General features: G+C 42.5%; 7 protein-coding genes across 7 annotated transcripts; 4 read left to right on the top strand and 3 right to left on the bottom strand.

Moving 5' to 3' along the window:
* Window positions 1–491: 491 nt before the first annotated feature.
* Window positions 492–2,200, top strand: I203_104785 (uncharacterized protein; the record flags this gene model as incomplete). Its single annotated transcript, XM_019143630.1, has 7 exons — window positions 492–583; window positions 677–788; window positions 889–995; window positions 1,082–1,183; window positions 1,356–1,551; window positions 1,653–1,979; window positions 2,084–2,200. The coding sequence occupies 7 exons, from the start codon at window positions 492–494 to the stop codon at window positions 2,198–2,200; spliced, it is 1,053 nt and encodes a 350-aa protein (XP_019006679.1).
* A 393-nt stretch (window positions 2,201–2,593) lies between these two features.
* On the bottom strand, window positions 2,594–4,516 carry I203_104784 (phosphatidylserine decarboxylase; the record flags this gene model as incomplete). The annotated part of the gene is made up of 4 exons (XM_019143631.1): window positions 2,594–3,538; window positions 3,621–3,851; window positions 3,986–4,170; window positions 4,276–4,516. The coding sequence occupies 4 exons, from the start codon at window positions 4,514–4,516 to the stop codon at window positions 2,594–2,596; spliced, it is 1,602 nt and encodes a 533-aa protein (XP_019006680.1).
* Window positions 4,517–4,795: 279 nt separating this feature from the next.
* I203_104783 (uncharacterized protein) lies at window positions 4,796–6,687 on the top strand (the record flags this gene model as incomplete). Its single annotated transcript, XM_019143632.1, has 4 exons — window positions 4,796–4,861; window positions 4,922–4,987; window positions 5,053–5,436; window positions 5,506–6,687. 4 exons carry the CDS (start codon window positions 4,796–4,798, stop codon window positions 6,685–6,687), a joined length of 1,698 nt encoding a protein of 565 aa, XP_019006681.1.
* Window positions 6,688–7,019: 332 nt separating this feature from the next.
* I203_104782 (uncharacterized protein) lies at window positions 7,020–8,082 on the top strand (the record flags this gene model as incomplete). Its single annotated transcript, XM_019143633.1, has 3 exons — window positions 7,020–7,335; window positions 7,408–7,910; window positions 8,020–8,082. 3 exons carry the CDS (start codon window positions 7,020–7,022, stop codon window positions 8,080–8,082), a joined length of 882 nt encoding a protein of 293 aa, XP_019006682.1.
* A 296-nt stretch (window positions 8,083–8,378) lies between these two features.
* Window positions 8,379–11,717, bottom strand: I203_104781 (uncharacterized protein; the record flags this gene model as incomplete). Its single annotated transcript, XM_019143634.2, has 15 exons — window positions 8,379–8,399; window positions 8,480–8,542; window positions 8,632–8,734; window positions 8,809–9,080; window positions 9,175–9,187; window positions 9,261–9,817; window positions 9,902–10,269; window positions 10,391–10,576; window positions 10,673–10,848; window positions 10,942–11,034; window positions 11,113–11,241; window positions 11,312–11,331; window positions 11,391–11,467; window positions 11,561–11,603; window positions 11,679–11,717. The coding sequence occupies 15 exons, from the start codon at window positions 11,715–11,717 to the stop codon at window positions 8,379–8,381; spliced, it is 2,160 nt and encodes a 719-aa protein (XP_019006683.2).
* A 261-nt stretch (window positions 11,718–11,978) lies between these two features.
* I203_104780 (uncharacterized protein) lies at window positions 11,979–14,399 on the top strand (the record flags this gene model as incomplete). The annotated part of the gene is made up of 7 exons (XM_019143635.1): window positions 11,979–12,011; window positions 12,071–12,203; window positions 12,264–12,310; window positions 12,391–12,525; window positions 12,612–13,283; window positions 13,355–14,058; window positions 14,180–14,399. The coding sequence occupies 7 exons, from the start codon at window positions 11,979–11,981 to the stop codon at window positions 14,397–14,399; spliced, it is 1,944 nt and encodes a 647-aa protein (XP_019006684.1).
* A 453-nt stretch (window positions 14,400–14,852) lies between these two features.
* I203_104779 (uncharacterized protein) lies at window positions 14,853–15,721 on the bottom strand (the record flags this gene model as incomplete). Its single annotated transcript, XM_019143636.1, has 4 exons — window positions 14,853–14,923; window positions 15,022–15,121; window positions 15,278–15,434; window positions 15,552–15,721. The coding sequence occupies 4 exons, from the start codon at window positions 15,719–15,721 to the stop codon at window positions 14,853–14,855; spliced, it is 498 nt and encodes a 165-aa protein (XP_019006685.1).
* Window positions 15,722–15,933: the final 212 nt, after the last annotated feature.

Raw genomic sequence — 15,933 nt, 5'->3', positions numbered from 1 at the left:
TTCAGGGAGTAATGACAAGAAACGACGAAGGACGAGCAGAAGAAGAAGAAGTTCATAAACTAATAATCATTATAATTATAACATCATTTACAACTTTCAATTGACTGTAATTCGAGTTCCATTACGAACTACTGTTGTTATCACTTTATAGTAAAACTCCTTTTAATGGCATTTTCTTCGACTATTCTTTACTTTACCATTTTATAGATTTATAAGATGCGATTACACCTTATGCTATGTTGACTATATTGCTTGAGCATCCTGATTGTTTAGTATAGCATGGCGAAGAGAAAACAGCGTGTACATTGTGCAGTGCATGGGATGATTTCACTTGATTTCATTTCCGATCGCGCAGGAGAGTGAGTTGTACGCGTCACGTACCATACCAGGTCCAGACGGTGAATCGAAGAAATAATCTACATCACAAGTAATGTTCTTCTTCCCTCTCCCTTGCTTCCATCTTATGATATATACATGTAGACAATCACAAAATGGCCTCGTCATCTTCCACCACTGCAAAGGGGAAAGAGACCGTATCGGCCACTGCCAAACATACCGATGCGGAGGGATATGAGATGCCATGGTGAGTTGGCCTTTCATCACCATGTTGGGGTTCGAGGGGGAGAAAGTTCACTAGCTCATGTCTTATTTTCACTTTTCCTTGATGGGTCGTTAGGGTCGAGAAATACAGACCTGTATTGTTAGATGATATAGTAGGAAATACAGAGACAGTAGAGAGGTTGAAGGTCATTGCTGAAGATGGGAACGTACCTCATATTATCATATCTGTGAGTTTGTGTCTGCCTTCACATCAATGTATGAATTTTTCGTGAACAAGCGATATGATAGTTATATTATCTGATATTAATTTGGATGTAATTGCTACAGGGTATGCCAGGTATAGGTAAAACCACATCTATACATTGTCTGGCGCATGCCCTTTTGGGTGATGCGTATAAGGAAGGTGTATTGGAATTGAACGCTTCTGATGAGAGGTGAGTAACCAACTCATAAGTTGGATGCACTGCATACAAAGATGCGGGCACCTGCTAATCATTGGTCTGGTATGATGTTGATACAGAGGTATAGACGTAGTTCGAAACAAGATTAAATCATTTGCTCAAAGAAAAGTGACTTTACCTCCTGGTAGACATAAGATCATCATTCTGGATGAAGCTGATTCGTGAGTCTACATCTTATCTTCTTCTTCTTCTTCTTCTTCTTCTTCTCCTTCTTCTCCTTCTTCTTCTTCTTCTCCATCTGTTCATCATCCACCTATAATAGCTTTTGCTTCGTTCGCTATGAATTGTATATAATAAGAATCCATGCTGATAATTCTGTTATAATACTCATAGTATGACAGCAGGAGCTCAACAAGCTCTTCGAAGAACTATGGAAATATATTCCAATACCACCCGGTTCGCATTAGCATGTAATATGTCGAATAAGATCATAGAACCTATCCAATCGCGATGTGCGATATTGAGGTATTCGAAATTGAGAGATGCAGAGGTGTTGAAGAGGTTGAAAGAGATTTGTCAAATGGAAGATGTGAGTGGGGGTCTAGTGATTGGAGAATCATTGATTGATATAATATGATCGTATAATCGAATGCTAATCTCGTTATGTGACTCGTCGTCTGTCCTGTCTAGGTAAAATACAATGATCAAGGTCTTGCCGCTCTGATCTTCACCGCCGAAGGAGACATGCGTCAAGCGATCAATAACCTCCAATCGACCTATAGTGGATTCGGATTCGTCTCTCAGGATAACGTATTTAAGATATGTGATCAACCTCATCCGATTGTAATTCGACAAATGATCAAAGATTGTCAGAATGGTTTGGTGGATGATGCATTAGCTAGAATCAATGATTTGTGGGATCAAGGTTATTCGGCGGTAGATATTGTGGTTTCGGTTTTTAGGGTCACGAAGACGATGGATGAGTTGCAGGAGTATATAAAATTGGAATTCATAAGGGTGAGTATCAATGTATATACAAAAATAATGAAGGAGGAGGTAGAGTGAGCGATGGATAGGAGATTTGTGCTGACTGCTCTTGGTTGTTATTCCACTTTCCATAGGAAATCGGCTGGACTCACATGAGGATCTTGGAAGGAGTTGGAACCCTAGTGCAGCTAGGTGCGATGGTAGCTAGATTGTGTAAATTGAGTTTACCCCCTCAAGCGCTGAAGATATGATCGGTCTGGACCAGACCGTAGGGAAGATTGAAGAGGTATTGTGAGCAAGAGCGACCAGATTGAATGTGGATGAGATGAAACTGGGGAAGAGGGTAGAATCACCATCGTAGGACAGAACTCGAAATAACTTATGTGCATATGCACAATCGTGTCATGTACAAATACATGTTGAGTGTTGCATGGTTGGACTACTGATTATAGAATCTACTTCTATCATTGTACAGATTTACTTGGTGTATGTGTCTCGTGTTGAACGCTTACATCGTACAGTTCACTTCCTATTCCGCTCTATGCTCCAAGTCACACTTTCTATCAATCTCACTCCGGTTCGTGCGTCCCGTTCCGATCATTCCTCATCTCACATCCCAGCCTTCTATATCCATCCCAGCGACCTCACTGCTTCTCTTCTTCGAAAATACCCAACTCCTGACCCATCTTCACCTTCTGTCCAGCTTCTACATTAAACTTCCAATTCTTCGGAGCTTCAAAAACCATCACGATCGTACTTCCCAACTTGAATCCTCCCATCTCTTCTCCAGCCAATAACGGTTGTCCTTTCAATATCGACGCAGAGGAATATACAGCCTCAGCATAGGTATGAGGTGGATGAGTGATTTTACGTGTATTGGTTCGGAGCGTTTCATCGAAATTAATCTTGATCGATCCTACATTGGTAGCTCCTACTGGAACCATTGAAAAGAAACCGTATTTCCATCTACCCAGCAAAGCTACTCTTTCATTCAATACGAACAAATCTTTCATCCGATTAGCAATATATGGTGAGACACTAAACAGATCGCCGGTGAAATGTCGTCGTCGTTCAACTACCCATGTAGTAGGTGAATGGAATCTATGATAATCTCCAGGAGCCAGATAAACCACCATGAAATATAATCTGTTTTTCTCATTGTTCAACCTTGGTAATTCACCTTTAGAATTGGTCTGATTGGCCAAAGCTGAAGTTCCCAATCTAGCTGCGACACTCGCATCGTGTCCCAATTCATGTCCTTGGATAGGATGAGAGGCGTCAACTTCCTTTTCATTGGTTTTAGGTAAAGTCGAATCGTCGAATGATTTATCTTCAACATTTTCTGATCCACTTCCATTACCTAACAATGAAGCGAGGGAATAAGGTATATCGTTGATATTGGCGAAATTTTCATCATCTACCACTTCTCCTCCTTCCTTGTCCTTTCTGGGGATAGACTTGGCTTCTCCGTGCAATGATGATTCAGATCCAAGAAGAGCTTCGAGAGAATAGGTTATACCTTTTACTTGCTCTACTCGAGATCCTACGATCTCACCGAAATGAAGTACTCGGCCGTCTGCCGGAGAGACCTAGATTACCGCAAATCGAAATGTCAACTGCGGTCAATTCTGCATATTGGCATAAGGGACAGCTGAACTTGTTTGAGCTTACCATCGGAGCATCCGCAACAGGTCTCTGACCCTCTTTCATCTCCCTATAGAAGAAATCACCTAAACTCTCGTATTCTTTCAGATCTTTTGGTACTTCATCCAAATTACATCCGAATATAGTAGCGTAAAGCTTGAAACCGAAAGGTCGGAACCATACTGGTAGGACTAGGCCGTTGAGGTATCCCCATAATTGGGATAACGATCGGAGGGGAAGTGCACCAAGGACTCGGACCTACAAAGTAACGATAACATATTAGCTGGTGACTCTGTAATCGAAACTGAAAACAGACAAGGGATTTCTTGTGTATACTCTATGGCCTGTATTATACTGAGGTGCTATGTGTATTGTAGTAATTGTAAACTCACCTGCCAAGGCCCATCCACCCTCTTACCATTCTTCCTAATCACCGCACCTTCCTCATTCTGATACTCCACTTCGATATCTCCTCTCGTGGATTTACGATACTGTACGACTAGCAGGACCAATGCGCCGAGTGCGAGAGGGATAGGATACCATCGAGTAGGGGTAGACCAAGCTTGAGCTACTTTCTCTGTGTGATTGCACGAATCAAGAAGAGAGGGATGTGATTAGGATACAAGACTCATATAAAAGACACTGATATAGATGTAAGGGATTTATTGGGGATGAGACTTACCTTTCAACGGCTTGCCTTGACTGCTCTCTTCTGATTTGGCTGTTGAATTCTCCTGAGTCGGCTTGGGCTTGATTTCAGGTGGGTTGTAAGGCTGTCTAGGTGTGTTGGAGTTGAATCGGATAGGTATAGGAGTGGAGACAAGAGGAGGAGCGATCGATCTCGGGAAGACGAAAGGCTGCAGATGGGAGGATCGCAGTGGTATGGCTCTCGCCAGAGCTCTTGTTGAATGTCGGATGATCATTTTTATGAAGCCGACACTGATTGAAGGCTTAGGGTATATGGTATAGATGAGAGGTGATGAAGAAGAAGAAGAAGATGATGATGATTTCCATGTCGCGTGGTGATAGATGGGATGTCCGAAATTGAAATTACGTCAACCCATTTTGATACGGATTCGCGTCTGTCTTTCGTATTTTCCTTTCCTCTTTCCCTCTTTCTCTGAAACTCAAGCAAGCCGATTCAAGAGCCCGGGAGCGTATAGGAGTAGCATGATACAGCAGCCGGCAGATGAAGCCCCGATATGATGGATATCCAGCCCATCGTAGCCTTCCTCAGGAGGACGTACCTGTGTCCAGAAGTCGATCCGGTAAGTCATCTTTGATCAGATTTCCTAGAGTCTTACGCTGATTTAAAGCTCGCATCCTAGGCATGGGTACGAGACTGCGTACAAGCTCTGACGGATGCAGGTAGACAAGTGTCCATCGATGAGGTGGTAAGCTACACTCACCTCCTCGACGCTATAGTGTTTAGCTCATATATTGTCAACGCAATTTCTAGCATACCCAATTCCTCTATTCCGACTTATCTCAATCCACCTTACTTTCCCGTTCCTTCCCCCCGGTCCAAACCGAGCTACATGAGATTGTCCTTTTCCCTCGACCGACTATACTCCAGATCCACCATGTATCGGAGATCGGTCATTCGGCATTCCAAATTCAGCATACGATGGAACAGCGTTCAGAGGTGTTATCAGGACAGACACTGATAAGAAGGATGGATGATGAGGAAGAAAATGAAAATGAAGTTGATATTGGGAAAGTACCACCTTATCCTAGGAGTATGCTAAAATTGGAGCTGAGTGATGGAAGGAGGACTGTGAAGGCGATGGAATATAGGAGGATAAATGGTTTGGTCCTAGGTCAAACTTCTCTAGGATGCAAAGTATGTCCAGCTGTGTGGTCAGATTGACTGTGACAGGGGTGAAGCTGACGTCTCATGTATAATTACCAGCTGGTATGTCAGAACGTAAAGTGTTTAAGGGATACTTTGCTCTTGACACCAGAAAACACGCAAGTCATTGAAAGTTCCGTTGAACACCTGGAAGCAATCCAAAAAGAACAATTCCTCAGTGATCTTAAAAGAAGGATGGGTAAACTCGACAATGATCCGAATGGGTCTATACCTAAACGAAAAGTCAAACCGCCCCCAGCTGTTCGACCGAAACCTTCTGCTTCTGCATCGGCATCTTCCTCTCGGCCTGCCAATCTCAATCCCCCTAAAATATCTCAGCCTAAACCTCGAGTTCAATCTCCTGATATCATACCTGCTGCTGGACCTTCCCGATCACGATACTTCCCTCCTCCTCCTGCTGCTCGATCTAATGATGTCCCATTATTTGATCCACCCTCATCTCCTCAATTGGTCAAGCCAATCCCGATCCGAGCGAAGGGCGTCAAGAGAAGACAATCTATCGAAGAGATTGAAACCTCGACGAATGCCCCTACACCTCAAGCAAGAAGATCTAGAGCAGCAGCTAAAGCAGCTGCTACGAAGGTCCACCAACTATACCATGATATACCGAATGGTAAATTTACGGAATCAGATGATTATGATGATCAAGATGAAGATGAATTTGATTATGACGTGGATGTAGATGAGAGTTTTATAAGGCAGATTGATGAAGTTACTGCTAAAGCTTCCGCTTCTGGATCTGGATCTGGATTTAGAGACTCGAAGAATAATGATGTTTACGATTTCGATGAGGAGGAAGAAGACGAAGAAGATTTCATGATTCTAGATGAATCGATGATCCGACAGATTGATAAAGTAACGAATTCACATCAGAATGCAGTCAAAGGGAAAGGCAAAGCATCGCCGGTGGGCAGAGGGAAGCAGATGAAAAGGAATGGGAAGTATCATGATCCCGACGAAGATGATAACGAGGTTACATTTGATGACGATAGTTTTCATGTGGATGAGAGTTTCTTAAAGCATTTAGATGAGATGGAATATGATAGACAAAGAAAATTATCATCTCAAAATACCAATCCCAACAAATCGTCTCAGTCAAATACGTCCAAGCGATTGCGACCCGATGGTGGAAGTAGAAGTAAGAGAAGGAGATCTACTAGTCCCCTGGAAGATTCGTTAAAGGAGAATGTCCAACCAGAGATTATTGAGATTTCCGATTGAAGATTGGTCATCTTTTCGGTATGTATGTGTATGTACGATGTTGTACTGTAGATCAATTTGCATATGCCATATGTATATACTATATACTATATACTATTCCATTGAACACTGCTCGTTATGTGTTATATGCACTGCAGCCGATGGCAGCTGTGGAGACGAAGACGGAATCAAATTTGGGACATGAGCATCCAGATATCGTCACTGCCATCTCGATTGGCCTATTCCTATACACTCACATATCTCTCCTCCTCATATTGGTTATATACCATCTGTTCATGTTAACATCTAGGCTCATCTGTTAATACTGATTACACATCTTCAGCAATACCATCATGTCCGCATCACCAACGAGACAGGCAACAGTGGAAGATGCTACCTCTGCATCTCCCACACCGACGCCTCCACCTGCCTCTGATTTTCCAGAATCTTCATCAACTCAAGTCGATAAAGTGGAAGATCAACCTATGAATAGTCTAGGTGATGACGAAGGAGAGGAAGAATGGGATCCATCAAGTGAGAGACTGCCCGGTCAATCGTCTCCGACCTCCAAGGAAAAGGATTTCGCTGTAGAAGATGAAAATCACAAGGAAGAAGAAGGAAAGGAAAAAGAACAACCTTGGCAAGCTGTCTGGGCAGCTGAACAGAATGGTCAGTCGATCTGTGTATCATCTACTCTAATGTACATGGTTGGATGGCTGATATCCATTGAATTGATCTTAGCTTGGTATTTCTGGAATAAAGATACAGGCGAAGTAACGTGGACAAATCCTTTAGAACCCTCTTCCTCTTCCGCTTCTACTCAACCACCTTTACCTACCGAACAGCCCCCAACTGCTGCTGCTTCTTCTTCTTCAATTAACCCAGGTCTCAATAATAATGACAACGGGTATGGATTCGGTTTCGGTTTCGGTGATCCATCTCAACCAGAGATAGATCCAGGTCTAGCCCATTTATTCGGAGGTGATTCCTCCGGACCAGGTGGTCTAGGAGGTGATCCAACAATGCAAAAAGCAATGTTCAATTCGCGTACGGGTAGATTCACGGCGTCGAATTATGAGTATACTGTGGGTCATCTGGATGAATATAATAGGGCGAAAAGGATGAATAGTCATTATTTCGATGTGGATCAGTGGGAAAGGGAAAAACAACAGGAGAATGAGAAGAAACGGAAGGCTTTGGAGGATGGGAAAGGTGGTGAAAAGAAGATCACAAAGAAAGATATGGTAAGTGATTTTGATTCGAAATTTCATTCGAGTTGATTCTCTGTCTATTTCTGTGATTGGATGGATTGTAATGAAGTGAGACTGATATGGATATTTTACATGATCGTAGGAACGATTCAGGAAGAAGAATGCAGAGAAAAAAGCAAGAAGTCAAGCTTGGTTAAGGGAATAGCGCGGTCATAACATTACTGTCGAATCGATGTTTCTTGCAACATGGTGTCTTATTGGACAAATAGATATAGCATAATAACACTATACCTACCTTAACAAGCCGGAATGACTACGTGTCGGATAGCTGTTTGTCAGCTTTTCGTTAATTTTTAGTGGTTCACTTTCATTTTCACATATCATGCAGGATCATATATCAGCTGCCATGTATTCGATGCTTCTTGGTCTGTGTTCTTCATTTTTCATTGCATTTCGTCTCATCTCTATGATATGATATGTAGATATATACACAGCCAACCTCTAAAACTCTGATCCTTCGACCTATCATTCAACGACATTATACGATCAGCAAGTTGTCCATTCAATATCAAATATCAGAATTGTGTAAAATCTCAACTCACATTAAAAGTCGCTCCGTATTTCATGTATCCTTGCATGATCTCGAATATCCCCACCGGAAGGTTCTACAAGGAATCAAGTCCGTGAGTCAGTCCCCACTTCTTACAACATTTATACATGAATACATGACCCAGTCAGGTGCGAATCGACTTACCATACTCAACAGCGTATACTGAATCTTGGCATGGCCATGTATCAAACCAAGCTTAAACAGATAATGAGCAATCATCGACGGGTACGCTGCATCCATGTACCATCTACAGCCAAATTCACCATATACATCAGCTTATTCCACTTGATTCATCGCGATTGAGGATATCTTCAGACTCACCGATGATGATATGTCGTCAATCTGATCGCAGCATTCAAAGTCCTTTGCAAATCCCCTTCCGTAGCGTACATCTCCAACAACTTGATCAAAGCTTTAGCAGAGAATTTACTATCCAGACATCTCTGGAAAGCATCTTTCGCCTCTTCCTTATGATGTAATCTAGATGCAAGTTCTCCGAGGATCTCCCATTCCGTCCCAGTCTTGCGGTAAGACATGTGTTGGGTCTTGAAGTGCGATATCTCGGCCCGCCAAATTGTGTACACTCGGAGATCCTAATGTTGTTCCGGAATATCAGTGTCATGAACATAAATGGATGCCGAGCTGAGTAATTCTCTCGATGTGAAAAGGAATCGAGCTTGTACTCACCTCGTATAATACCCTGTTCAAGAAAACGACAATAAAATTAGCTCTATTCGATCTACTAGTGGGTTCATATCATACGGCTCACTCACAAGAACAGATTATCCAACCACCTCTCACATAACCTCTTATTCGCAAATGCCGAAGGAGGTTGATTCGTCCCATTTCCTTCTTCCCCATCATCGTCTTCTCCTTCCTCAGAAGCATCATCCGCTTTCATCCCTATAGGACTATTCGGTTCATCGTTGACTTGCGCCATCTCAGGTTTTTCCAAAACCGTGTCCATCGGTTGACTCTGACTCTCCTTTTTCTGATGTTGGAATGTCGTACCGTTGGGCGTTCGAGTTGACTCGGTCGATATTCGTATAGTAGGTATATCAGAGGGTGTGTTAGGTTCTCGTTCTCCAGCTGAGGAACCGCCCCTGACTCCAGTCGTAGAAGCGTCCTCATCAGCCGCAAATCCGTTCATCTCCACTGATGCACTGGTCTTGTGTAATCTGTATTCTTCTTCCATTACAAATACTTGTGATCGAGTTTTCAACAATTCGTCCCATCCAATTTTGGATACTAACAATGTCAATAACGAATATGCTTTGGCGAATGTCCCTCGTAGGCCAGGTGCAGGTAATCGAATAAGAGCCACGTCGGCCTATATTCAAAATCCGATACATATTGTTATCAGCATTCTTCATCCATCATGGCCATAACTAACAAAAAATGGAACTCGACCCACCTCATTATCTCTAGCAGACTCTTCATCCAAGATCCCACTCTCCGCTATAAACTTCTTCACCGGTAAATGAGTCTTCAAAGGCGTAGGCATACGATGTAAATCCCTCTCGTTAAACGTGAACATAGGACATGAATTCAACGTTAAGAGAGCTTGATCGAATTGTCCTAATTCAATATATGTTTCAGTCAATTTTGCCCAGGTGACAAATTCGCTGGGAGCAGAGTTGACGGCTTGTTGAGCAATTTGTTGAGCCCATTCGGGTTTGCCTTTGGACAAGAGGAAGTCGCACTGGGCATGTAAGATGGGGTAAGATTGAGGGTTGGACGATAAGGCGGAATGCATGGTTTTGACGGCTTTGATCTCCTCGTCTATATCGTAGGAGACGTGTCAATATTAGCGACTTGAGTCATACGCAGTTTCAATTGTTATAGGGGAAAATGAGGGATGTCATGGCTAGTGCTTAAATTATCGTCAATTCCCCATACTCACTCATACCGATATAACTCCTAGCTACCAACGCCGCTACCTCAGGTTCATTCACCATCATCCTCTCGAAAAGATTCGCAGCTCTATCCAACCTAAATGAATCTTGAAAATATTTCAACACAGCCGAAGTAAGATGATTCGTCACTACCGTTGCTACCTGGATCTCAGGATCGGAACCAAGCTGCCATCCTACGTATCACGATAATCATCAGCTCAGCAACATCATGTCTGCCTTCAGTCGATCGACAGGATGATAGGAATTGCATGTCAGTCATATTCACTTACCCTTGAAGAACAACGCTTCAGCAGCTTTCAAGAACCTCGCCTCAGCTTCTGGCGTAGTGATAGGATCTAATTTCCTATACCCTGCGAGACGATATGACGCATCGTCCGCATACCTAATTGCACGAAGTAATGCAGAGAGGTATGTTTCTTGCCATAATTCTGGTGTAGCTGCGTGTCTAAGGGATCATATAATGATGTTAGAATATTGTCTTTGTAACGCAATCTTTGGAAGTGTAAAACCCAGAAAGAAGACCAAAGAGTGAACTCACTTATCACCTCTTAGATCTACAACATAAGCATCCACTCCACCTGGAATCTTCACGTCCACTCGCATATCCACCCTGGAGAAGGCATTGAAACAGCTATTTCGAGAAATTCATTCAGCTAACTTTCTACGATTTTAGACGGATAGCTGAAAGGTAGGTAATATGATAACATACCAATAAGTTCCACTTCGCACTTTCCATCCGTGACCTTTTCCAAACCAAGCTGTATCTTCTTCTACTGAGAATTGTAATGAGTTCAAATAAGCAGCTAGAGAAGCTGATGAGGAAGCTTCAACACCGGAACTTTTATATTATCGTACTGTGTAAGCTGCTATCCGAACGAAAGCTCGATGTCCATTGAGATTAAGCTTACCAATAATGGTATGAGCCCAGCTATATGACAGATGTTAGATACTAGCTTGAATGAATCAGAAGTGTTATCAGTGACTTACATCCTTCTGAGCAGTCTTGGATCCAGATGATTTTATAACTTGACATAAATCGGGTGGACCAAGTTCACGAAACGTAGCTACGTACAATGTAGATTTGAGCATGAGCATCAACCCATTCTGTCTATGCTGGTCTTACTGAACAGTCTGATAGATGTGGAAGGGGGACATACCCAATGTCTCTGTACGAGCTGTGACTGATTCACCAATGTTCGTCTATACCATGTCACAAATCAATGAACATTAGCTCAAAATCAGATGATCTCGTAACAGAGCTTCCAGGTGACTTACCTCTACGAACTCTGGGATATCCTTGAATAGCTCTGACATCTTGACTCAGCCCTCTGGAAGATATGCCTCTAAGAGAAGACCCCGCTTATGCTGTTATAGATGATATTCTGTATGATGGATGTGAGATGAAACACGTCAATACGATACGAGAGTGGACAAAGTCATGGCTTAGCGCGGTTATCATCCCAGTTGAACCTGTGACGCGGCTCATCTCGTTGCGTTCAACATCATCAAATACAACACTGTCATTCTCACTGTCATTCCACCTCATGCATAACATCAACCACATACACATGGACCATGTCGACAGATATACCCAATGGTCATGAAGAGGTGAGCTCCGCAATCACCGCGGACAGTGACACACAGCTAATAAATTGGAAATCAAGCAGGATCAACCCCTCGAGGTCGAAACGCAAACCCAGACGCCCGGTGCTGGACCTTCAAAATTGCCTGACCCAGTGGTAGCAGTAAAGTCAGATATTGACGAGGATGTAGACGAGGAAGAGCAAGATAGAATATCTTGTGAGCTGACAAGTAGTCGTCGAGGTATCAGAATGAAGCTGACATTTGGGAAATGATCAGTTCTGAAGAAGCAAGCTGAGTATCTTGAGCTGGAGCAATCGGTGAATGTAAGTGTGGATGAACAGCCTAGCCAGATTCATCTCAAGCTTATCTATCATATGAATTTCTCGCATTCTTGGATGAATAGTCAAGTACTCAACTGCTCTCATCACTTGCATCGTACCTATCCACATTCCAAAACGATCTATCGGCAGTATCAGGTCAGATATCGGACTTACAAGGGAGGAGTTCAGAGATAGATTCTCAGTTGAAGGGAAGAAAGGTGAGCTCAGACTAGAGTCCGATCTATCTGAATCAATGTATCAATATGTTGATCTACTGGACATCTCACTTGTAATCTGGTTATAGACAATCTTACCACCTCTCAACGCCTTATTATCAGATATAACCCTCCCCCCTTCCCTTGTCCTAACCCTTCGAGATACTTTACCAGCCCAGAATCCAGACCTGTGGTTATCCGCCATAATCCAATTCGATTCAAAGATCCAACTTATTTCCAGTCGTTCCTCAAAAGTAAAAGCTGTACAGGAACTATCCCCCATAATCGAAGGATTGAAATTAAAAGCTTTAAACGTCTTACCGCCATTTTTGTTAGGGTTGATCAAACCTTTGAAATCAGCTTCTAAAGGTCTATCAACCAATCTAGCAGTATTGCAAACTTCCTTGTTACTGAAATATCAACCATTCTATCAATTCTTGTTGAAAAATTCACCAAAGATTGCTAAACAGGTTGAAAGAGGTTATGTCACATCGGCGAGATCATATTACGAAACTGGATTTAGAAGGTATGCTAGATCCCTGGGGATGATCAAAAGTAGGATAAATGAAAAACAGGAATTGATAGGTTCTTTGAATCACTCGGATATAATGGCGCAGAACATATTGATGAATGGTCAACAGGAAGGGAATAGTAGTAGCAATATGGAGAAGCCAGAAGATAGGTTGAGGTTTAAGGATTTGGATGTTGAAGGTGAAGATGCAGCTGTTATCTTGGGTTATATGGCAGACGAAAAGGATTTTGTAAGTTCACACGAATCTATCTTCATTGGGTGTATACTGAACCATGGTTTTGTGTTAATGACCAATTTCAGAAAGCACCTATCGAAGCTTTATTCCGATCCCTCGCATTAGTCTTACTAGATAACGCTTCTTCAGAATTCACATTCATCGTTCGTTTCTTCGCCAAATCACTCTCATCCTCTTCTATTCCTTCAAATGCTGGCGCCGGTGTTAGATCACCGATTGAGACTCCCCTGGAATCTTCACCCAATCCATCGTTCGTCGATCTCATGTCTGATACTGGACGCTCTACGTCCACGAGACAACGTAAAGGTGTAAACGAAATTAACGATAATCTAAAAGATGCAGAGAGGATATGGCACGAGGTATTCGATTCTTCCCTTGAATACACGACGAATTTCTTCAATTCCATCATTTCGCCTTCAACCTCTTCAAGCTCGATACCATCGGTGGTATCATTATTGACGATTATCCGGTTGAACGATAACCTAATACAATGTTCAGATTCCAGAGGATGTCTACCGCTAATCACATATTTGAATTCGTGGAAATTGAATTTATGGCCTGTATTTAGGAAAGAGATGGATCATCATATCAATTCTTTGAAGAGTCTCGCAGATGATTTGGAAGGTAAGAATTTGATATCGTCTTTTGGACTAGGGTTGAAAACGTTAAAGGATAATCATGTGAGAGGAATTGCAAAGAGGTATGGTGAGATGTTTAGTAGAACGGTATGCTTGAGTACTCAAGCTGAGGAAGTGATGATTTTCTCGAGGTGAGTTGGGCGATCGACCCTTGACCCTAAAACAATCAACTCTTCGTTGTATGGGTCGGTGAAGTAGAGAGAGCGATCGGCTTTGCTTTTTTGCTGATAACACCGCGATTGACTTGTGTAGTATGACACGACTCCGAAACGAATTGATAAGAATCCTCACTTCTCAAAGTAACAAGATTAAATCTGTACCCGAGAGACATTCCTTCTTATCTTCCATTTATGAGATTATCATGCACGAGTTGGTCAGTGGACCAGGTCAGACGACTCATCCGAAATTACAGAGCGAATTGTCGTATTTCAGAACGAGGGAGGAAGAAGCTAGAAGGAGGATATCGGCGTAGTAAAACCAATGTATATATTTACGTTGTGTATGGGATGAAATATTATAGCATAGCATCGTTGGGAGAGTATGTTAACTTTCTATTCACCAACAAGATACTTTGGCAAAATATCCTCTGTACAGCATATGATAAATCGTACTCAGATGACCACGTACTCAGATGACCGACGAGTGATGAGCAATGTCTTGCTTCGCTTTTGATACTTGTTCACTATGATGCATTTGTGTATATAAATATATGACATTTCTCCATATCATTTTTCTTGTAGGTTCCAGATATATAAAAGTACTTTTGATAAACTCCCAGAACGATTTTATCATTCTTCACTTTCTCCATATTCGATAAATTCATTTATAAACGACTTTCTTCTCCGTCTTAGATGACTTCATTCATTTTCTTTTTTTCATATTGCAGATGGTCGATTGATATTGAGGTAAGATGAGATGAGAAGATCTATTTCTCCTCGTCATCATCATCTTCGTCATCTTCCTCCTCGGCGGCTTCTTCGTCGTAATCACCACCGTCTGAGGTTCAAAGACGAGACTTTTGAATTAGCATTTTGTATCCATTTCCTGCTGCTAAATGCATTCAATCTACTATTGAAGAAAAAAGCTGTACTCACCCTCATCATCATCGGGTGACTCGGGAGCATCAACCTCCGCATCGTCGTCATCCTCGTCAGCGGCAGTAGGGTCGAGATCGGCATTCTCCCATGCTTTCGGCTATGAGTTTGAAAAGAAAGGTCAGCTTTCATCTCATGCATATCTTTTTATTTATTGGGCATTGGGATTCTGTCGATTGATAGAAACATGGACATGTCTCGTTAAGAAGAGAAGAGAAGGAGGAAGAGAAACGACGCGACTTGGCAGTATACTCACATCAGCATAATTGACCTTTGTTCTATTTCTTTTACCAGTCACGATAGGAGTATCATCCTCATCATCGTCTTCTTCCTCTTCCTCTGCTTCGGCTTCAGCGGGTTCCTCCGTCGATTTGCCTTTTCCTTTATCGACAGGGGCCTCTTCCGTCTTGGCTCTGCGAGAGGGCAAGGAAGGAAGAGGTGTTAGCAAGATTCTTATCAGACTAGACAATACCATGTGAATGTACTGAACACAAAGTGTCTGTCTGATAATGCAAGAGAATGATACCCACTTTTTATCGGCCTCTTCACCCTCTGGGACGTCCTCAGCCTTCCTCTTCTCTCCTACCTCAGCTACAGCTTCCTTGGCAGCTTCGGTGGGGTTCTCCTTGGTGGACTCGACGGCTTTGGCATCCTCTGCTCCGGGGGCAGTAGCGAGGGCTTTGGCTTCTTGTTCTGACATCGTGAATGGATTATACTAGGTTGTATGTGAATGTAGGGAAAGAAGAGGAAAGAAGGATGAAGTGGGAGATGGTACTATTCATATGAGAGATCGAGGGTGCTAAGTTGGCTGGTTACTGTTATTACTCCACCATGCGCCGCATAGGCTAGGACGCGTCTCGTAATTAGTTATTGATTATATCCCTCCCGCATCATGACAAAAAGATCTTTAAT

The sequence above is a fragment of the Kwoniella mangroviensis genome (assembly GCF_000507465.2).
Source record: "Kwoniella mangroviensis CBS 8507 chromosome 1 map unlocalized Ctg01, whole genome shotgun sequence".
NCBI lineage: Eukaryota > Fungi > Basidiomycota > Tremellomycetes > Tremellales > Cryptococcaceae > Kwoniella > Kwoniella mangrovensis.
This window is presented reverse-complemented; position numbering and strand designations above follow the sequence as displayed.